Source organism: Eschscholzia californica, unplaced genomic scaffold (genome assembly GCF_041429995.1).
Source record: "Eschscholzia californica isolate CP2 unplaced genomic scaffold, dmEscCali1.0.p SCAF_2, whole genome shotgun sequence".
Taxonomy (NCBI): domain Eukaryota; kingdom Viridiplantae; phylum Streptophyta; class Magnoliopsida; order Ranunculales; family Papaveraceae; genus Eschscholzia; species Eschscholzia californica.
Genome location: NW_028238309.1, coordinates 31,542,977 through 31,566,733, shown reverse-complemented (window position 1 = coordinate 31,566,733; position 23,757 = coordinate 31,542,977). Strand labels below are relative to the sequence as shown.

Sequence of the window (23,757 nt, the reverse complement as noted above, 5' to 3'; positions counted from 1 at the left end):
CTGATATTTCTCTCTCTTCATCTTAGATCGTTCTTCCCATTCTAATATTATAGCGACTTCCCCTTCGTCTCAAGGCCATCAAGAACATCCAAACACCACTACTGACAGAGAATGTTCATCTCTGCTTGAGGAATTTGTTATCCCTCAAGATTCTGAACTTTTTCGTCCTTCTCTTGAGTACCGTATCTTTCGGACTTCCGACCAGTGGTTCTGCTTTTAATTTGTCTTTTTGAGCGCGGGGTTGTTTCCCCCTCTCACTGTCTTCCTTATTGAGGTCTTAAACCACTTTAGGTTCTTGCCTTGCCAACATAACCCTAACGTTATTTCAATCATTATGAATTTTTTTTGTTGTGTAAATGAAAACTAAACGCGAGCGCAACCTGTATGTCTTTACTCAACTTTATCAATTGAAGTTGAATAATGCTAATTCTTCTTGGTATTACTTTTGTCCAAAATAAACCTAAATAAATAAAGCCCCTTTATTTGTTAGGTATTTTGTGACGCCCATTCCTCGATACTTCGATCGACTAGAAGGACTATAAGGAAAAATATTTTTGTTCTTTACAAGAAGGCCAACATATTGGAATGCTTTCACGTTACTATATTGTTGACGCTAAAGCTATACCTAAACTTTATGTTGGGGCAAACGATGTGGAGGATCTTTAGATGATCAAAATTGTTGTTAAAGATCAAGGAATTACCCCTGTTTACTATTTTGATTATGAAGACTTATCCAGTCAAAATATCATTCCTCTAGCTCTTGGTATTAGGTTTCTTCATTTTCCCTTTTATTTATTTTGCAACTTTAGATTTTCTTCTAATTAGCCAATCTTTGTTGCCTTTTTCTAGCCTTCATTTCATCCAGGAAGAGGAAGATTCTTGCCTCCATGTCTCTTTGTTGACAGGCGGAATAGTCATCTGTGAACAAAGTAGCCCGTTTCTTCAACTCCGACTCAGGTATTGCCTTTAACTTTCTCCACTCTTATCTTTCCACATCTGGTTTGTTTCTTTACTAGAGACTTATTTCCTAATTGTTTCATTCCCTGTTCAAATTTTGATCCTTTTTCCTTGCGTTCGTATCGTGATTTCATCCTTTTTTTTGTGGAAAAAGTTTATAAAAAAGCTATGACCCTAATGGGGGCGGGCTGGACGTTTAGCCTACAGAAGGATCTTATCCAAAACGGAAGGGACAGTAAAGACTATAGACAAGTTCTTTCCTACGCTCGAAAAAAATGAGAGGCGTCGTCTGCTTTTGTGGTACGTGTTCTATCTCTATCGCTTTGTCATTGTCCGATTCTTAGTTGTCTGATCACACTCGATCTGATGTATCTATTTATCATATTTTTTCCCGTGCTTGGTAGTTCCCTAGCAGGTTTTTTCGGGCTTTTTCTACGATCAAAAGAAATTATACCATTTTTAATGCTGGAGGTGTCTACACGCAAGCCTTGAGAAAATCAGAAGTTGCACTTCGAAGTGAGATGGGTGTTCTCCCATTGTTACTATGGTGCTCTTAACGAACCTCCTCTATCTGACCATCTTCGATAAGAGAGTATCTAATATAATAGCTGAAGCCAGTGAGTGGAATAACATTGTATCGCACGAGTTCTTGGCCACTCCGTTTCAGGATAATACTTTGTGTGTAATACCAAATGTCTTAACACATATGACTCATTATTTTTTATTATATGTGAAGAAGTCTTTCTGTTATCTTTGTCATTCAACGTCTTTCCCTTCTCTTGATCTTCGACATTAACCTGCAATATATGCACATTATTTAAATTAACTGACACGTTAATATGTTAATGTAATATAATCCGAATTAGTGCCTTCTTAAAAACATCATCTTCTCCTTGTTCTAGAAAAACAACGATATTCGAACTTGTTGAAACTGTCCTGAATATGGGTTGGACCCATTAGCAGGGCTGATTACCGAGTCAGAGCTGGTATGTGAAGCAGGGCTCTGAGGCAAAGCTGGATTCCGAGACAGAACTGGAATGCGGAGCAGAGCTTATGTCGGTTATTAGTTGTAGCGTATCCATGTTTTCAGATTTAGAAAGAGAGAGTCGGTGAGGCGGTGTGTCAGTGGGATTAGGGTTTTAGTGGCTATATAAACTAAAACTTTAGGAGATATCTGTGTCTAATTAATGATCATGGATCTCTTGTGTAACTTTTTCCTTATCAAAGTGGGAATCATTGCGTCGTTGTCGCCGTGGAGTAGGTCTCACCAACCGAACCATGTAAATTTCTTGTGATTGTTCTTTGTTTCTTATTGTTTTTCTTGGATTACTTATTTTCGTCATAACAAAACTTGACCAAAATATTCATATAAGAATTTAGTGAGGCATTTAATCCTACACCTCAAACCCACAAAGAAATGAGTGAACTTGGTGAAAACCTGATGCACCCGAAAAGGTTGCACACCCAAGCGGAGGTATCAAGTAGTACCCGGTAAATCGGGGTCGATCCACGAGACAACAAGTGTAACTAAGATATGAGCTAAATAGGATAAAATTGACTAAAAATTAAATTGGAACAAGTAAAGATGGTTTTTGTATGCAAAGATAACTAAAAGAAGTAACCAAACACATAACCGAAAAACTAACGAACTAAACTATCTAAGATGCAAAGAAAGATGAAGAGTTTACGATTTTTCAAGAGTGAGAAGGGTTGAGGATTTCGGGAATCCATCTTGAAATGATCATGTGTATGCTTACTTTGGTCCGACTTCAAATTCGAGCTATTCTCGAGTTTAAGGTAGGCAACCTAAATACTAGCGTATATCTCTTGATGATACCTAGTTAGAGGATGACATGTTCAAGTAACATCGATTCTTCATCGAGAATAATGCGTAACAAATAACTATGATGGATGCATGACATACAACATGAAATAAGTTTAGACATTTAATCGAAAATGAGATGTGAATCGAATTCAATAATCACACCAAAATAAACACACACAATAGCATATCAAGACTTATCCCTAGACCTTAACAAATTGATTAGCTACTCATGTTCAAGGAAATATCGAGATTCAAAGTTAAAGAAGAAACCACACACATGATTTTATAATTTGAAATATTAAGAATCACATATGAGTTGACAAAAGTAACTTAACACAAGTTAATATGCTTTTGGAGTACTTGAACAAGATGAAAAATAAGTAGAAAAATGGAAGAACAAGAGAGAAAGTAGTAGAAAATGGGTTTTTCCAGCTAAGATTTGGGTTCCACTGTGCAGCCAAATAGTTCCTCCAAAAAGAAGAAATTTCCAGCCAAGAACACTCTCCTAACGGACCCCAATGTCCTTCCAACAAGCTACTGTTTACTCCTTTTTCAAATCCAACCACAAACACTTTGAAAACCGCCACTTAATTCTCTAAAACCCATCCAAACTGCCTTTTTCCATAGCACAAACAGCCTATCCCTAAACCACCAAGAACAACCCGTGAAAACCACCCCCCAAAATTGCCTCTCCTGGTTCCCTCTCTCTCCAGAATTCAACACTTGAGAAGCTCCTCAAGTCTGACCCCTTTCTTTTTTTTTTGTTCTTTTCACTAAAGCCCTAGTCAAACTTGACTTGGTCGTACTCTTTGACTTAGGCCAAACTCTTGAAGAAGGTGCTCATAAAATCTCTAATTGCTCATCTTCTCTACACTCTTGGGCTTGGGTTTGGATTGTTGCTTCTTGTTAGGAAATCAAAGTGGGTGCCTTCATCATTCTCTACATCTTCTAACTTTTAGCAAAGAGCGAAATATCCACCGACTTCTTTCTATCACCACTTTTTCATCCGAACTCCAATTCGACTTTCGTCTTCGCCGTTAGACTCATCATTGGCTCTACTTTTCATTGGTCATTTATTTTTGCCAAAAGTCACTGAACCACCCTGGTCCAAATGACCAAATTGCCCTTCGAGAGCCTTTCTTCCATCTTTACCCGTTTTTCTTGTTCAACTCCAAAGATAGTACCTAGTCAATAGAAATCTACAACTTATCAAAATAAAAACATAAAATGGGCTAACTCGTTTAAATTAAGTGACATAAATGTGGTGAATTCACACCACATCAACACCCCAAACTTAAATTGCTAATCCTCGAGCAATTAAAACAAAACAAAAAGCTAACTAATTTTCGGGGGAAACCCGGTTGCATTTAGCATATGCAACAAGCCTTTAAACCCTTGGGTTACCCCTAAAGGACGAGTGTTGTCTTGTGAGGGTTTCCAGTAAATACACCAACAAAATTCTAGATTTCTAAGAGACATAAGAGTTCAACTATCGATGCAAATAAGGTGATGATCACAAGTGAGAGACTTAAGTATGTCAAACATATGAATCAAACTAGTAAACACAAAAGCATGCTAAGAGTCTCCTCACTAATAGTTTTATACTCAAATGCAAGTGTCCCATCATCATAAGTATCATTCAAGTCTAAAGTAACAAAACCTTGTTTCCTATCATAGCACATTTCGCCTCGACTTTGGCCTCACGGTCATACTCTCTTAAACATGAAATCACTCAAAAACGAATCATAATAGTTTACTCTCATGTGTGAGCATGGAATAAAGTAAACTCAACACATACAAAATTTAAATGAGGATATCAAGTTCTAAAACGAAATGATCTCTTAAGAATGAAAATAACCACTAACGGAGTGGGGAAGTTCACTCACCCTTTTCACCCACTCTACCCTCTAATAATGCCTCCTAAAGGTAAACGGATACACGTGATGGAATGGAGGGTGATGAAATCCCTAGAATGTCGACGCCTTCAATGATCAAAGAACACTCAAACAACCTTTAAACTTGACTTTTGCCTTGAATACTTTATTCATTCCAACACTTACATAAAAACTCAAAAGTTCACATGAACTTTTACACCACAACAACTTTCTTTCTTTTCTTTTCTTTTTTTCACTTTTTTTTCACTTTCTTTCCTTTTCTTTGCTTTTTTTTTACACACATAACCAAACACCAAAGCAAAAATACAAACTAGTATTCTCAACAAATCACTTTTATCTTCCACACTTTACTTTCACATTCTTTCTTCTTTACTTTTCACGCCTCCATTCTCGGGAGTAATATGATGAATGGATAGTAGACTATCTGTTTCCCTAAAGTTGACATCATTATCGGGTTTCATGGACTACAAGGGTAAGGTTTATTCGCTATCCTGATGTCACTCCTAGTGGCTAAGGAAGTTGAGCTCATGAGATCGTCTAAACTCTTTTGAAAGTTGCGAAGTTGAGTAGCTCTTCATTCTACTCGGAGTTAGCGCGAAAGAGTACATTCAAAAGCAATATGATGGCTCAAATATCTCACATGGGTTTAAGTCTTCACTAATGACTATTTTAGGTCACTTAGAAGTGTTCCTTCTTCCTTAAGATGCTACTCACATGATAAAACACCAACACCAAAGGACTTAACATTCATGAAAAGACTAAGAGCATGCATAAGATTTATCAAGAAAGAACCACATGCATCAACATACTTAAGAAAACCACTAGAATCATACCAAATCTACCCAATTTTTTTTTAAATTTGGTCAATTTGTTGAACCCTCTTGCCTTTTGAAATCGAAGGTCATGATGTCATGCGACCAGAAATCGTATCCCCATCCACAAACTTAAAACTGACATTGTCCTCAATGTTTAAAGCATATATTCACTAAAATATAAGAGGTATAATAAGTTAAAGAGAAGAGTGGAAGGATATTACCATAGCCGAAGGAGATAAAAGGTAATACTATCAAGACTTATGTATTCGAGTTCTAAGTTGATGATGAGCCCAACGCCATCCCCAAACTTGGAACGAACCACGTCCCAAAAGTATACAAATTGAGAAACACTCTTAACACATCAATAAATATAATAAGAATGAAGCATAAGCATGACCATATAGAAATGACCACTCACGCAGGATCACTCGATTGCATCAAGCTATGCACCTAACCTTTGAGTCTCTCGTATGCACGAGGGCACGTGTTTTGTCTCGTGGAGGGTTTCCAGAGATGACACCCACAAACATTGACTCCAAGAGGTCTGACTATGAGAGGGGGGTCAACCCTGATGTACAGGATTGACCAACATGAGAGGGAGATTGATCATAGTAAACCAGATCAACCAATGGGGTAGTCTCAACCTCCGGGTCTTCAAGGTCCAAAAATGGGTTCAACCTATGGCCATTCACTTTAAAAGAATTGCCAACTTTGGGATCCTCGATCTTAACTGTACCATAAGGGAACACGGTCTTCACAATATATGGGCCAGTCCAACGAGACTTCAAGTTTACCAAGAAATAAATGGAGCCTAGAGTTATAGAGAAGAACTTGATGCACCCGAAAACTTGATGCACCCGAAAAGGTTGCACACCCATGCAGAAGTATCAAGTAGTGCCCGGTAAACCGGGGTCGATCCACGAGACAACAAGTGTAACTAAGATATGAGCTAAATAGGATAAAATTGACTACAAATTAAATTGGAAAAAGTAACGAGGGTTTTTGTATGCAAAGATAACTAAAAGAAGTAACCGAACACATAACCGAAACACTAATGAACTAAACTATCTAAGAAGCAAAGAAAGATGAAGAGTTTACGATTTTTCAAGAGTGAGAGCGGTTGAGGATTTCGGGAATCCATCTTGAAATCTATGTTGAAAAAGTCGGGACTAGTCCTCGACTAGTCCCAGACTAGGCCCCAGTCGCCATAGTGGCGCCTCACCTTGGGACCACACCCCTAGTCGGGACTTTTTATCAATAAAGCCCCGACTCGCCCGACTAGGGTCGGGTCGACTAGTGGGGCCAGTCGGGCTTTATAGTAGCAGATCTGTTTTTTTTTCGTTCTTCGAACCGAGAACGGCTAGGGTTCCTTCCATCTTATCTTCTTCCCTCTTCTCCAAACACCAATCAAGCATCATTGAAGTACTTTTTCAAGATATCTTCTTTTCCAAACTTGATTCAAAGTAAGTTTATCTCTCTATGTTCTCCATTTTTTTTTTACAACTCTTTCTCTCTCTAGAAATCATAAGTTGAGTTTTTTTTCTATATAAACTGATTTTAATGTTAAGTTTGAGTTGTTATACTTCATTAATGTTGTATGACAATCAGGTTTGACTTGTTATGGTTAATTTATAGTGATTTATACTCAATAATATGAACTGATTTTAGGGTTTAGGGTTTGATTTTTTGGTGTTTTATACTTATAATGATCAGAGTTTAGAGTTTAGGATATGATTTGTACTGTTTTATACTCATAATGAGCTTATTTTAGGGTTTAGGGTTGATATTATACTCGCAATGAACTGATTTTATGGTTTATAGTATGATTTTTGGTGATATTATACTCATAATGAACTTATTTTATGGTTTATAGTTTTAGTGATATTATACTCTTAATGAATTGATTTTGTTCATTTTTTGGTTAATTTGAAACAGTAAAGTCCTTAAGTGATGAATTCTGCGAGTACTGGATCTGCTGGTGCTAGTAGTTTTGCTCCGGTGAAAAGAAGTTCCACAGACATAGCATGGGAATGGGGAGAATGTAGGAATGTTAATGACAAAATTTTGGTATGGTGTAAGTTATGTGAAAAGAAGTTGTCAGGGGAATCTATAGACTTAAGGAACATCTTGTTGGCAAGAAAGGAAATACCTTACCATGTGTAAAGTTACTATTGAGATAAAGAAGAAAATCCAAGAACAAATGGATAACTATGGAAAGAAAAAAAATCGAAAAGGCTAGAATTAGTAATATCATTCGAATCCATGATGTTTTGGGTGATGATGATGATGAGGGATATGATGAAGATGTCGAAGATGAGGGTGAAGTATTGGTAAAGGAATCAAATACTGTTAATGCTAAAGGAGAAAGTCAGAAGAGAGCAAGCAATGTTAGAGGTTATATGGATGCTTATTTTAAGTCTGGTCCTAAGAAAATGAAACAAGACACTCTAGATAGAAACAACCCTCATAAAATAGAGTTGATGCACAAGTCTTGGAAGAAATATGCCATTTGGGCAAATGAGGCTGGGATTTCTTTCAATGCTGTAAAATTGGATAGCTACAAAGACTATACAGATTCAGTTGGAGAGTATGGAAGATTCAGGCCATCTCCCTCCATCTACCATATTAGAACAACCAGGGTCAAGGAGATGTTGAAGGAAACAAACGCCTATGTTGAGTCTTTTCGAAAACATTGTGAGAGCTTTGGATGTACTATAATGTCAGATTTTTGGACTGATGGAAAACGTAGGTGTTTGATTAATTTCTTAGTGAGTTGTCCGAAAGGAACGGTTTTTTGAACTCCATTGATGCATCTGAGTATGTTAAGGATTCGAATCTCATTGTGGGCATGATTAATGATGTGATTAAATTTGTAGGAGATAAAAACATTGTTCAGGTATGTTTTTGGATTATTATTACTTTATTCGATATCATCTTTAATTACTCTTGCTCATACAATCTTACTATGCTTTTCTTTGTAGTTTATTACCGATAATGCTGCTAATTACAAATTAGCAGGCAAGAAGTTAGTGGAAGAACATCCTCATATGTTTTGGACTCCATGTGCTACACATTGTGTGAACTTAATGCTTCATAATATTGATGATGATTTACCGAAGATAAAGAGTGCTTTAGATGATTCCAAAACTGTTATGAGGTTTATATATAACCATGGTAGAGTATTGAACATGATGAGGAAACTTACTCTCGGGAAAGAGTTACATAGATCATGTATTACTATATTCACCACTGCTTTTTATACTTTGAAGAGTGTTCATATGAATAGGTGTGCTATGCAAACATTGTCTGTAAGCGAACAATTCAGAAAATCAGATTTTGCAAAAAAAGCAGATGGACTGAAATGTGCAAGGATAGCCGGTAAAAGTACATTTTGGGGAAATGTATTTTTTGCATGTCGAGTGTTGGCACCACTTGTTGATGTTGTCAGGTTGGTGGTCACTGAGATAAAACCGAGTATAGCTAGGCTACATATACGAGGCGATGTCTAGAGAAAAGGAGCAGATCAAGAAGAACATTGGAGATGACCACATCGCATGTGCGAAAGTTTGGGATATTATTGATGAAAGATGGGTTGATCAACTTCATCATCCACTGCATGGAGCTGCGTATTATCTAAATCCGGCAATTTATTATGGTTAAGGTTGGGAAAAAGTTGAGACCAATCAAGTCATGAACAGTGTATATCTTGCCAGTGATCTGATATGGGCCTTGCCAAGTAAGTGCAAGTTTTCCAGCGCCGCTTTCTTTAGTGTTCTGGAACACTTTTCAAAGTTCCCAATCTCCTACCTTGAAGGTTCGAGTTTGTATGTTTTTGTTGTAGTGACGTGCCACTTTTTTTGGTAAGTTGCATTTCTAATGGCTGTTGTATCACGAATTTCATCGAGCATGTCAAGATTGTGATTGAGTTGTTTCCAGTTACTTTCTTCTTCCGTCCACTGTTAACGGGTAGAAGGAAGTCTTGCTTCTGCAGGTATGACGGCTTCTGAGCCATAAGCGAGTGAGAAAGAAGTTTCTCCTGTTGGAGTTCGAACAGTGGTTTTGTACGCCCATAAGACTCCTGGTAGTTCATCTGTCCAGGCCCCTTTGGCTTTCTTCAATCGTTTCTTTATTGTGTTCATGATTGTTTTGTTGGAAGATTCAGCTTGTCCATTTGCTTGGGGGTATCTTGGAGTTGAGAAGTTTAATTTGATCCCCCATTCTTTACATAAATCTTGGAAGTCGAAGCTGATGAATTGTGAGCAGTTGTCGGTCATAATTTCTTTTGGAACTCCAAACTTGCAAATGACATTCTTCCAAATAAAAGTTTTTACCTCTTTGTCTCGGACTTGGTGAAATGCTTCTGCCTCAATCCACTTTGGTGAAGTAGTCGGTTACAGCCAACATGTACACTCTTTGTCCAGGTGCTTTAGGAAGTTTTCCCACTATATCCATTCCCCCATTTCATGAATGACCAAGGAGATAGTATTGAGTTGAGACGTTCTGGTGGGAGATGAGATGTGGGTGCAAAGCGTTGACAACTATCACACTTCTTCACGAAGTCTATCCAATCTGACCTCATAGTGGGCCAATAGTACCCGGCAGTGAGTGCTATAGTTGTTATACTGCGCCCTCCTGAATGGTTCCCACATTCATCTGCATGTAATTCAGTGAGAACGTACATGGCTTCTTGTGGGGTAATGCACTTTAGATATGGTCCTGAATATGATCTGTTGAGTAGGTGTCCATCTAAGATGGTGTATCTGGCTGCTTTAGCACGAATTTTTCTTGCTTCCACTTTCTCCTCAGGTAGTTCATCATTTTCCAACTACCGAATCAAGGGAGTCATCCAGGTACTAGCTTGATCCGAAGCAGCTACCTTTGAGGTAGGATTTTTCCATATTGCTGGCCACTCGAGCAAGACTAAAGGAATGTTTTGAGTTACCTATGTTTGAATTGAAGAGCCAAGGTTCGCGAGAGCATCAGCATGTCAATTCTCTAGTCGAGGTCTGTGTTATGTTCATTTCTGTGAAGGATTCTTGTAATTCCTTCACGTGAGCAAGGTATATGGTCATCTTGGCGTCACGTGCTTGGTAAGTTCCCTGTGCTTGGTACGTGTACTTGGCCTCTAACTCCTCATAGCGCCCTTGCATGGATCTCTCCGACTCTGCGTGGCGACTACTCTCCGCTTCGATCTGCGCGTTCAAAGAACTAATATGCTCCTGGGCGTAGTTCGCACTCATCATCGCCTACAACAAAGAATATGGATGTTAACACATACAAGTCGGGAAGCCGATGATGTAGCAGACGTCTGCTCTAACACTTTATGAACTACAAACCTGGTAACCACTAAGCGCAGTGTGCTCCAACGCCTTCTGAACACCTATCTTCTTAAGATAGGCTTTATCACTCTCAAAAGTTAAGGAGCTAGAAACACGTCGAAGGGAGGATGGATCTTCGAACACCGACATCGAGGAGGAAAAATCCACGTGCATCGCTCTAGAGTCTGCCTCATGCATATTAACTCTCGAGGAAGAGGGCCCAACACCAGAAGTAGGGGGATGAACGAGCACACGCTCGGGAGACATTTCGACCCTCGGCTTCTTCTTTGGAATTTTCTTCTTGGAGGCTACCTCCTTAGCTGATGGTACCTTCAAACTCTGTCTTGGAGCCATGTTTCCACCTGTAGGAAACAAAGGAAACAGCTAAAGAAAACATCTACGCGCGCGAAGGAAACAGGTAAAAGTCAAGCGGCTGGAGAAAGCTGATGAGCGCAAAAAGCAGAACACGTACCCTGTGCGCGTCTAGGAGCTACAGACTCAGTCTCTCCGAAAACCAACCTTCTCCAACTCCTCCTCAATACGGGCTCCTCCCAGAAATTCCGGAGCCTGACTATCTGATCGTCACGAGAAAATTCGTGCAAATTCCCGTATGCCAATTCTACATTACACAGAGCAGATGTCAGAGTAAAACATGTGGAACAAAACATGTGAAACAAAACATGTGGAACAAAACATGTGAAACAAAACATGTGGAACAAAACATGTACGACACTCACGAGCATTTCTCCATTTGAACGAGACATTCCCGCTCTCGCGCGGGGCAAACACGCGTCCCTCTTAACAAAGAAGAACCGGCGCTGCCAATTCTTTTCAGAACGTGGCAAACCGACTATAACTTTTTGCATCCTTGGACGGACTTTGAGTTGGTACTGCCTTGATCCATGATCATTTGCTTTCATGAAATAATGGGCAGTTACATCTTGCGCGGTTAAAGGCTCGTTCAGATTCTCCCCAAGCTTCTCCAAAGCCATCAACAACCTCCACGCGTTCGGCATGAGTTGAGTGGGGGCTATCCTAAACCTAACCAACACATCCCTCACCAGACAAGAAACGGGGAATCGTATGCCCGCTTCCAGAAAGTTCTCATAAAGGGCATAATATCCAGGCCGACGCGACTCGACTACAGTTTCACCAGGTTCAGGCGCTCTCATCTTTAGAGTTGCTGGAATTTGATAGCTCATCCTGAGGTTTTTTACGCACTCCTCAGTCAGCACCGAGAGTTGTTTTTCCGCATCGATCTCGTCATCAGAAGACGAGTCAACATGAGGCTCTCCACCTAAATGCGGAGAAAGCTCAGCGCTACTTTGTTCACGGTTGTATGGGAAAGTCCTGGCCATCCTACGTATCAAAGGGAAAACACACTCAGGAATGCCTCACACGAGTACAAGACGGACTAACTGAAAATCGCGTGCAAAATGGAGGCATGTACAAAACAAAGACACTTGCGAATCGAGAACGCGTATAGACGAGTCACGTGAAATTGAGGTATTTCCCGTACTACTTACAGGATTGAGCAATTTTTTCTCTTGTGCACAGATACACGTCAGAGATTATACACGCATCCTTCTCATGAGTACGTGTACACACCTCCACCTCACAAGTTTACGTATACAACTATGCGTACTACAAGTTTTACATGTACACCCACACGTGCTACTAATTTACGTGTACTCCTACATGCTTCACCGGTTCACTCGTGCGCCAATACGAATTACAAGTTTACTTGTACTACAACTACTACCAGTTTGCATGCACATTTACAACTACTCCTACTTTACACAACAGCTATAGGTTCCCGTCTATCCCTATAACTACTACGAGTGGGTGCATGCGTCTACTACAAGTTCACATGCATACAGGAAGTTTCCTACAAGCACTAATATGGAAGAACATGCTGATCGGTAAGACAAACGAAAAATAGCAAATTCCATACGACGAAAACAGATCGAAGGATCGAAATTTCAAAAAATGGAAAATTGACTTACTTGTTGAGAATTGGTATGAAGATCACGAAGAACAGGAGAAAACCGCTTCTAGAAATCCAGAGCTCTAAAAAATTTCACAAACAATGAACTTCAAAGGCCTAAGGATCCCTTTTATAGGGCTCCCAACACCTGATCAAAGGGCCACGTCGACTCATAGGTCACATCGCCACATGGCAAGATCCTTATGATCCATGACATAAACGCCACCTGGGCGTCCACATGGCACTACTCTGCCAAGTCACCAAATTCGGTCACCCCGAAAAAGAACTCCCGGCATCGTACCTTGACAACAGTGGACTCTCCACGCTGCCCAGGCAGCGTGGGGAAGACCCTCGAAGCGCCTCGATTCAAACGAACCTTCAACGTGGTCCGATAACGCGAGGGACATCTCGAAACCTGCCCGACGACGGAGAAGGTCTCCCGGACTTCTCCTTCCAAGCAGGGCTGCAACATTGTTAGCTGGTTCACACGCCTGACACAGAAATCATCTAACCAACGAGACCGCCCTCGTTCCTTCTTCCTCATCTACTCTCCAAGGAAATAGACCATTTACTTAGAGAGTGGGGGACAAACTGTGTTGACCAAAAACTACACCTGGGCCCTCGACGATAAAATGTCCATCGAGACGTCAAGCCCAACCCGGCTGCTCGCTTGTCCTTGTTTGGGCCCAGCCCAGAAGTCTCTTAATGGGCACTCGTCAACTAGACCCTAAAACTCGTGTCAAGGCCCAATCACGTGCAAAGAGTTTCCACGTGCACAAAGCTCCACACGCCCGAATCTCCACACGTCTGGCGCTCGACACGTCTATATCTCCACGTACCACGTGTAAGAGATTATTTAATGAAGAGATCCTCTACATGTCAAATATATCCATAATGACAAAGATATCAGACTTGGTCAACGTAACTCCAGCAACGAATATTCCCCCATTAATGAAAGGCATTACATGGTAACATCTCACACAAATAATGAGACCATGTACATGCACGCGGAGAGTCATTACCAGAGAACATGCACAACCGTTGTGCATGTACAACTCGTGCACACGTCAACACATCCCAGGTATCTTGCCATGCATTTACTCCGTAAGGGATCACTCCTCGAGCGTATATAAAGAGGAGCACTTTCATTTCTCAATCATCGAAAGCAGAGCAAAGCAACCCATACTACTTCTTCTTCTCCACTCGCTCTCTGTTCTTCGACTGTCCTTGAGACATTTTGCATACAAGTTCACCTGGTTCTGGTCGTCGACACTACAAGACGTCTCAAGGGTGTTAAAGCTTATCCTTGCTCGACGCTTCCTGCTCGACGCTTCCTGCTCGACGCTTCCTGCTTGACGCTTCCTGTTCGACGTTTTCGGCTCGACGCTTCCAGACGTCTTCGAGGAGATCACAACCTTCTTCTTGCTCGACGTTACTGGTAACATCTACTCTCATACTTCTGATCATTTCATTCCCGTAGATTCGAACTCCGGTCATTCTACGAGCCTAGCCATTCTCCGATTATACATCAACGGTTATACCCTCGGCTTTTCATTTATTATTCATTGTAATACTTTGCTGACTTGACCGTCGGAGGGCCCTTGGCAGACACCATCCCGGTGTCCCCCCAAGGCTTCACGGGTTTGTTTGTGTCTATTCACCTTCTTTTGCAGGTTTCTTTCACACGTTGCTGGTGCCCATCAATCAAGAACTCGACGTTTGGAATTCTAGAAGACGTTTCTGCTACCGACCTTCTGAATTCCGACCCGTAGACTTCTCACCGTCTACAAACACGACAGTGTATCTGGTAAATATTTCACCGTGTACATCTATTGAGTGTAAAACTCCTAATGAAGTGTGGTATGGTAATCCTCGTAATTATGAGAACTTAAAGATCTTTGGTTGTTCGGCTTATGCACATGGTAAAGAAGATAAACTTGATCCGAGGTCTAAGAAATGTATATTTCTTGGGTAAGAGCCTGGAGTTAAGGGTTATCGGTTGTGGAATCCGGATGGAAAATCGAAGAAGTTTCTCATAAGTAGAGATGTTACTTTTGATGAGTTAGCCATGGTAACTCAGAAGGTAACGCCTGTAGATGCTCGGGAGGGTGTTGGTAAACAGGTGGAACAGGAAGATCACAGAGAGCAGGTGGAGCTTGAGATAGACACTCCAGAAGAGGTTCGGCCTCAGGTAGATGAGGAAGATGAACCAGAGCTGGTTCATTACAGTGTTGCGAGGAACAGGGTAAGGAGAGATATCCGGGCACCGGAAAGGTATAGGATGGCAGATATGGCTGCATTTGCACTTAGTGTGGGAGAAAGCATTGATGGAGGTGAACCATGCACCTATGAAGAAGCTATGAGGAGTGATGATTCATGGCAGTGGTCTCTTGCCATGAATGAAGAGATTAAGTCTCTTCAGAAGAACCAGGCCTCAGAATTAGCCGAGCAGCCCAAGGGTTCGAAGAATGTTGGTAGCAAATGGGTTTTCAAGAAGAAGGAAGGAATCCCAGGAGTGGAAGATGCACGTTACAAAGCAAGGTTAGTAGCTAAGGAGTTTACACAGCGAGAAGGGATAAACTTCAATGAGGTATTTTCTCCTGTTGTTAAACATAGCTCTATTAGAGTGATACTTGCTATGGTTGCTTTGTATGATATGGAATTGGAGCAGTTTGATGTTAAGACCGCGTTCTACATGGAGACCTGGAGGAACAAATCGAAATGCGTCAGCCAGAGGGGTTCGAGATTCTCGGGAAAGAAGACCAAGTCTGTTTGCTAAAGAAGTTCTTGTATGGACTGAAACAGTCTCCTAGGCAGTGGTATAAGCGTTTTGACACGTTTATGGTTAAAAACGGCTATGACAGAAGCAGGTATGATAGCTGTGTGTACCACAGGAAACTATCGGATGGTTCTTATGTGTATCTACTCCTGTATGTGGATGACATGCTGATAGCTTGCAAGGATATGTTTGAAATCCACATGTTAAAGGATCAGTTAAAGGGTGAGTTTGAGATGAAAGACTTGGGTGCCTCAAGGAAGATATTGGGTACGGAGATACGGAGAGAGATCTGCTGGGAAACTGTTTTTGTCTCAGAAAACGTACATCGAGAAAGTGTTGGAACGTTTTGGTATGAATGAGGCAAAACCTGTCAGTACTACGTTGGCAGCCCACTTCAAGCTTTCGGGTGAACTGTCACCAACAACTGATGACGAGACGGAGTAAATGTCTCTGGTGCCTTATGCAAATGCAGTAGGTAGCATTATGTATGCTATGGTGTGCAAGAGGCCTGATACTTCACATGCTGTTAGTGTAGTAAGCAGATACATGGGCAGACCTGGGAAAGGTCATTGGCAGGCTGTGAAATGTATACTGCGGTATCTGGGAGAAACTGTGGAGCTTGGTTTGGTTTACGACAGAAGGGCTGTCACTTCTGGCTCGGTAGTTAGATTTGTAGATTCGGATTTTTCGGGGGATCTTAATAGGAAAAGGTCGCTGACGGGCTATACGTTCACACTCTGCGGAGGGCCATTAGTTGGAGAGCAGTGCTGCAATCGGTGGTAGCTCTGTCTACAACGGAAGCTGAGTACATGGCAACAATATAGGCGGTGAAGGAGGCAATATGGCTGAGTGGCTTAGTTCGGGATTTAGGCCTGAAGCAGGAGGTGACAGAGGTCTACTGCGACAACCAGAGTGCTATTCATTTGAACAAAAATCAAATGTATCACGAGAGAACTAAACACATTGACGTCAGGTATCACTTTATCAAGGACGTGATTGAACAAGGGAAGATCACGATGAAGAAGGTTTCTACGGCAAAGAATCCAGCGGATATGCTGACCAAGGCAGTTACAACTTTCAAGTTTAAGCATTGCTTAGACTTGATTGGGATTTCCAGATGTTAGCCCTAGTAGGGCTGGAGCGACGATGGCTCAGAGGCGCTGAGCTATGATGTTGGCAGATCTAAGTCAAGAGGAGCATATTCAAGTCAAGGTAGAGAATTGTTAGAAGTGACTCGAATATGGATTGGTATCGAACCCGGTTTACGACCCGCCAACCCGCTTACTTCGGTCTCGGTGCCGAATTTTGGACCCGTTAGCAGAGCTGATTACTGAGACAGAGCTGGTATGCGAAGCGGGGCTGTGAGGCAGAGTGATGTGGCGTGAAAATGCCACATTTAGGTCACTTAACTTTGATGAGTTAGTTCTTTCCGGGTTTTATTTCTAATTATTTATGTGTTTTTATTGTTAGGTATCATATTTGGAGATAAACATGTAAATCGGAATAAAGGGAGCGAATTGTCACTATCATTTCATATGCGCAAAACAAAAGAAAAAGATTTCAAGCAAATCAAATGACAAGAGGAGTCAATGACGAGTCCGACGGTGAAAACGGAAATCGAATCGAAGTTCGGACGGAGAAATTATGGGAGATGGAGGCAAAAGTCGTGTCTTGAAATTAGATTTGTAGAGATCAAGTATGCACCCTCCTTGTTTCTGAAGAGCCCAAGTCCAAATCAAGCCCACAAAAGAAAAGAAGAAGAACAAGATAAAGAAAAATTTATGAGCACCCTCTCTTTGGTCCAAGTCAAAATGGTCTAAGACTTAGTCAAGTTTGACTAAGTCTAGGGTTGTGTATACACAAGTGAGAGAAAGGGGTCAAAGGGAGCTATCAACTATTGATCATCTTCTATCTTGGAAAGGAGATAAAAGAAGAGGCTAGGGTTTTGGGTGTTCTTGAGCTCTAAGCTTCTTGAGTTTTGAAAGCTTGAGAGATAGAGAAAAAGAGAGCAAGAAGGAGGATCCGACCAAAGCATAGGCCGGCCAGCACACTAGGCCGGCCGAGCTGCTGCTCGGGCTGCAACACGAGCAGCAGCTCGGGGGTGCTTCAGCAGCAACAGCAGCAGCTCCGGCGCGAACAGCACGAGTTTGGCCGGACTTGGAGCTGCTCGGGATAGCTCACACAGCACGGGATATAGCTCCTCATGCACAGGAAGCACTTTGCCGGCACGCGACAACTCGGGACAAGCTAGGGACGGCCGCAACAGTAGCTTACTTGGCCGGAATCTCCATGTCTTTTGGCCGAACCATAGCTTCTTCTTTGGCCGGAACTTTCTAGGGTTTCCGTCCACATTTTTGGCCGGAAACTTTAGGGCTTTTGTTCCCCTCATCCTTGGCTAGATCCCCATGTGGTTTGATTTGATTTTGGTTGAAGATTGCTAGAGAGAGAAAGCTAGGGTTTAGCTTTAATGGAGTTTGAGTAAAAATGAAGAAGATGATGATGGTCGCTATAGGGAACCCAGAATTTGCTAAGGGGAGATCGGCTGCACCTTAAAGACTCGTATTTTTCGATGATCTTAGCCTCAAACCACATCGAAAAAGGGGGATTCTCTCATCATCTTCTTTCCATTTCTTATTCAATCACCATGTTTAGCTAACTTTAGTGTGCCGATTATATGAGATGAAATGTGATGAATTCGTGATTGTGTTTAATATGATTTGATGTTTTGATTATAAATCGATGTTCATTTATTTCGATTATCGTTTCGATCGTATTTTCATGTGTCTTGTCAAACACTTCGCATAGTTAATAAACTAAACGAAGTATTCGATGTCGATTGTAGTCTAAGTCATAATTTCATGTGTTTTGTCATGCACTTCACATAGTTAGGCGACTAGACAACACTTTCGTTGACTCGTGATTAACCGGTTATGATGTTTGTTTGACTAAGTATGATCTCCGGATATACGTAGTGCTTATGGACATCACCTTAGGAGTCGAATATCGATTGTACTTTGGAACATTAGATTGAACCATACATAGTTATAGATTTATCATTATGGATTCCCGGACATCGACGCCTCTTTCGCCTATTTGTTGCCCGAATCGAGTCTTACCGTCTCCCGACTCTTGTTCCTCCGACTCTTCACTCGAATCTCTCTCGCCCGTTTTACTTATATTGTTTAGTTAGTTTTGCTTGTTTTCTTGTTTTGTTACTCATTCAATCTAAACCCCCCTATTTATCTTATTTCCTTTCCTTTTTAACCTAAGTTAGTATTTGACATCCAAATCGAGGGATAGGACCCTTCGTTATCCAAACTACCAACTTATCATTGGATCCACTCCGGTTTTACCGGTTACTTTTTGATACCTCCGCTTGGGTGTGCAACTTTTTCGGGTGCATCAAGTTTTTGGCGCCGCTGCCGGGGATAGGTACAGTAGTTTGGAGATCGTTTGTCGTTTTGTTCATTAGTTTAGTGTTAGTTATTTACTTAGACATTTTCTTTGTTTATTTTTCGAAGGTACTCATCCAAGGAGCTTTAAAGGACGAAAGCGAACAAGTTTGGGGATAAAAAGGTAGAGACAAGAAAAGGATCAAATTATGGTAACAAACACCACCTCAAGTATCGTTCCCTAACCTTTACTTATTTGAGCGGCTTAAGTGCAATTACATCTTGTCTATTATTGATAGTAGTAGTCGGATTGAACACTTGTGATTGCTTGCATTTTTCTTTAATTATGCTTCAATGGATATTTATGGGAATGATTGTCATGAGGTTCACCGACCGGTCAAGAGTCTTAGAAACTACCTTGAACCTAATATGGCTAGCATACCTTCATGCATCATATTTCCGAGTAATGAGTGCAATTTAGACATAGATCCTGAGATTATTTCAATACTTCCTATATTTCGAGGCCTAGAGAATGAAGATCCGTATTTTCATTTGAGAGAGTTCGATGAGATTTGCTCGATACTCCCAATCAATGGAGTACTTGACGGAATCGCTAAACTCAAATTATTTCCATTATCATTAAAAGAAAAGTCGAAGATATGGTTTCATTCTCTAAGGCCTAGGACTATAAGAAGTTGGGATGAAATGACTAGGGTGTTTTTGAAAAAGTTCTTCCCCACTCATCGAACCAACACCTTAAGAAGAGAAATTATGTACTTTGAGCAAAACAAAGCGGAGACCTTCTTTGGGTGTTGGGAGAGATTTAAATACCTCCTTCTCGCATGTCCACATCATAACTATGAAATATGGAGGGTCATCGGGTTCTTTTACGATGGCTTGACCCCCAACATGAAACACTTCGTGGAAGTGATGTGCAACGGAGAGTTTATGAGTAAAAGTCCTAATGAGGCTTGGGAGTATCTCGACCTCTTGGCGGAGAAGTCCCAAGATTGGGACACACCCGTTAAGAGTGACGGAGATATAGCTGAAGGAACCCATTACTCAAATGGAGGCATATGTTTTTTAAAGGAGATGGGGAAGTAGAAGATAAAATTGCCTACATGGCTCGAAAAGAATTTATAGATATGCATGATGGTGATTTAGCGATTGATAGTGTCTGTAGCATTTGTGCAAGTCGAGAACACCTAGCGAGTAAATGCCCTACTATTTCTCTTTGTCGAGATGTCTCACTAGGATGCACAAATGTCATAAACACTCATATGAAGCCCGTAGGTTCAAGGAGTGATGTCTTTACCAATGATTATGAGAATCTTCAAGAGCCCTTAGTTGGTTCTTATGCATCTCATCATGAGAGGACTCTTGAAGATGTTTCGAAATCATTTTATGAGGCAGAAACTCAGATTAGCCAAAACACCATGTACGCCCTTAAAGAGATGGAGGAAAATTTGAAAGACATCGAGAAAAGGGTTTCACAACCCCAAACTTCAACAGATCTCAAGGGTACAGGTGAGGGTAATACACCTAGTGCTAATGTTAAGTCCAACTCCATTCTTGGAAGTGATGAAATGATTAACTTGAATACTCCTATGAAGGTAGACATACCCGAGGATCTTACAAATTCTGAGAGAGGAGATGGACATAACGAGGTTTTAAAGTCGAAATCTGAGTCTGAACTAGTTGATAAACCTCATTCTGCTTTCCCTCAACAATTGTCCCTACCAATGATATGAATATGCTGACATCGATAGTTAAGAGAGACAATATTAGTAGTGCTCAGGAGAACCATAACGACATGACAAGTTTGTTACCTGAGACCTTTGTAGCTAATAAAGATGGACTAGATGTGGATGCCCTCTTGAGCGGAGCTATAGATTTCTCAAAGGACACGTATGATATCGAGACGAGAATAATGAATAAACGATTGGTTGAACCTTCACTTAAGGAAACTTCTGACTTAGTCCCGAGCCTTATGGACAAATCCTCAAGTTGTAGTTCGACATCTCAACCAATATCTCATACATACGTAGATCCTTTTAGTGAAATGCATGTCCTCCCTGTTATTATGTCAAACTTTGTTGCTTTGTCGTCATCCAAGTTTGGGGATTACCTCTTATTTTTTGTCGTCTCACGTATAAACCCATACCATTACATTGTTGTGAGACGGTCCTTACCAGTTAAAACTTTCGTATGGGTAGACCCCCAAATATTTCGTCTTTTGTTATATGATTGGTTGGTCTATTGAGATGGGTTTGATGTTTGTGGGTATCATCTCCGGAAACCCTCCACGAGACCTAACTCGTGCTCTTGTGAAAGCAAGAGAATCAATGACTAATTGCATGGTTCGATGCAATCGAGTGATCTTGCGTGACTGGTCATTTTTATTTGGTCATGCTTATGCTTCATTCTTATGTTATTTATTGATATGTTAGGAGCGTTTCTCACTTTGTATACTTTTGGGACGTGGTTCGTTCTAAGTTTGGGGATGGCGATGGGCTTATCATCAACTTGGAACTCGAATACGTAAGTCTTGGTAGTATCACTTTTTATCTCCTTCGGCTATGGTAATATCCTTCCACTCTTCTCTTTAACTTATTGTACCTCTTATATTTTAGTGAACATATGCTTAGAACATTGAGGACAATGTTAGTTTTAAGTTTGGGGATGGGGATACGACCTTTTGGTCGCATGACATCATGACCTTCGATTTCAAAAGGCAAGAGGGTTCAACAAATTGACCAAATTTGAAATTTTTGGGTAGATTTGGTTTGATTCTAGTGGTATTCTTAAGTATGTTGATGCATGTGTGTCTTTCTCGATAAATCTTATGCATGCTCTTAGTCTTTTCATGAATGTTGAGTCCTTTGGTGTTGGTGTTTTATCATATGAGTATCATCTTAAGGAAGAAGGAACACTTCTGAGTGACCTAGAATAGTCATTAGTGGAGACTTAAACCCATGTGAGATATCTGAGCCTTTTTATTGCCTTTGAGTGTACTCTTCCGCGCTAACTCCGAGTAGAATGAAGAGCTACTCAACTTCGCAACTTTCAATAGAACTTAGATGATCTCATGAGCTCAACTTCCTTAGCCACTAGGAGTGACATCAGGATAGCGAAAAAACCTTACTCTTGTAGTCCATGAAACCCGATAATGGTGTCAACTTTAGGGGAAAGGATACTCCACCATTCATTCATCATACTACTCCCGAGAATGAAGGCATGAAAAGTAAAGAAGAAAGAATGTGAAAGCAAAATGTGAAAGTAAAGGTGATTTGTTGGGAATACTAGTTGTATTTTTGTTTTGGTGTTTGGGTATGTGTGATTTAAAAAAAAAAAAGTGAAAAAGAAAGGAAAAAGAAAAAGAAAAAGAGAAAAGGAAGGAAAGAAAAAAGAAAAAAGAAAGAAATTTTGTTTATATGTGTTATTTTGTGTTTGTGCAAGTGTTATGATAATAAAGTATTCAATGCAAGAAGTTAAGTTTAAAGGTTGTTGAGTGTTCTTTTATCATTGAAGGCGTCGACATTCTCGGGATTTCATCATATTCCATTCCATCACTTGTATTCGTTTACCTTTAGGAGGCACTATTAGAGGGTAAAGTGGGTGAGAAGAGTGAGTGAGCTTCCCCATTCCGTTAGTGGCTATTTCCATTCCAAAGAGATCATTTCGTTTTATAACTTGATATCCTCATTTAATTTTTTTATGTGTTAAGTTTACTTTATTCCATGCTCACACATGAGAGTGAACCATTAGATTCCATTTTGAGTGATTTCATGTTTAAGAGCGTATGACCGTGAGGCCAAAGTCGAGGCGAAATGTGTTATGATAGGAAACAAAGTTTTGTTACTTTAGACTTAGATGCTGCTCATGATGATGGAACACTTGCACTTAAGTATAAAACTATTAGTGAGGAGACTCTTAGCATGCTTTTGTGTTTATTGGTTTGATTCATATGTTTGACACACTTAAGTCTCTCACTTGTTGATCGTACCTTATTTGCATCGATAGTTCAACTCTCTTATCTCTTGGAATCTTGAACTTTGTGGGTGTATTCACTGGAAACCCTCACGAGACAAAACTCGTCCTTTAGGGGTAACCTAAGGGTTTAAAGGCTTGTTGCATACGCTAAATGCAACCGGGAGTCCTCCGAAAGTGAGCTAGGTTTACTTTATTGTGGTGTTTTGTTTGTTTGCTCGAGGACTAGCAAATTCTAAGTTTGGGGAGGTTGATGTGGCGTGAAAATGCCACATTTAGGTCACTTAACTTTGATGAGTTAGTTCTTTCCGGGTTTTATTTCTAATTATTTATGTGTTTTTATTGTTAGGTATCATATTTGGAGATAAACATGTAAATCGGAATAAAGCGAGCGAATTGTCACTATCATTTCATGTGTGCAAAACGAGAGAAAAAGATTTCAAGCAAATCAAATGACAAGAGGAGTCAATGACGAGTCCGACGGTGAAAACGGAAGTCGAATCGGAGTTCGGACGGAGAAATTATGGAGGATGGAAGCAAAAGTCGTCTCTTGAAATTAGATTTGTAGAGATCAAGTATGAAGGCACCCTCCTTGTTTCTGAAGAGCCCAAGTCCAAATCAAGCCCACAAAAGAAAAGAAGAAGAACAAGATAAAGAGAAATTTATGAGCACCCTCTCTTTGGTCCAAGTCAAAATGGTCTAAGACTTAGTCAAGTTTGACTAAGTCTAGGGTTGTGTATACACAAGTGAGAGAAAGGGGTCAAAGGGAGCTATGATCATCTTCTATCTTGGAAAGGAG

At 40.6% G+C, this 23,757-nt stretch overlaps 1 protein-coding gene and 1 long non-coding RNA gene across 2 annotated transcripts; both read left to right on the top strand.

The window, feature by feature from the left end:
* Positions 1–612: 612 nt before the first annotated feature.
* LOC147557409 (uncharacterized) lies at positions 613–1,687 on the top strand. Its single transcript, XR_015235324.1, has 4 exons — positions 613–763; positions 850–957; positions 1,112–1,257; positions 1,362–1,687. It is a non-coding gene; the product is annotated as an uncharacterized LOC147557409 (long non-coding RNA).
* A 6,015-nt stretch (positions 1,688–7,702) lies between these two features.
* On the top strand, positions 7,703–9,001 carry LOC147557408 (uncharacterized). The gene is made up of 3 exons (XM_086658850.1): positions 7,703–8,237; positions 8,369–8,388; positions 8,474–9,001. Exons 1-3 carry the CDS (start codon positions 7,703–7,705, stop codon positions 8,999–9,001), a joined length of 1,083 nt encoding a protein of 360 aa, XP_086514976.1.
* The last annotated feature ends 14,756 nt before the right edge of the window (positions 9,002–23,757 follow it).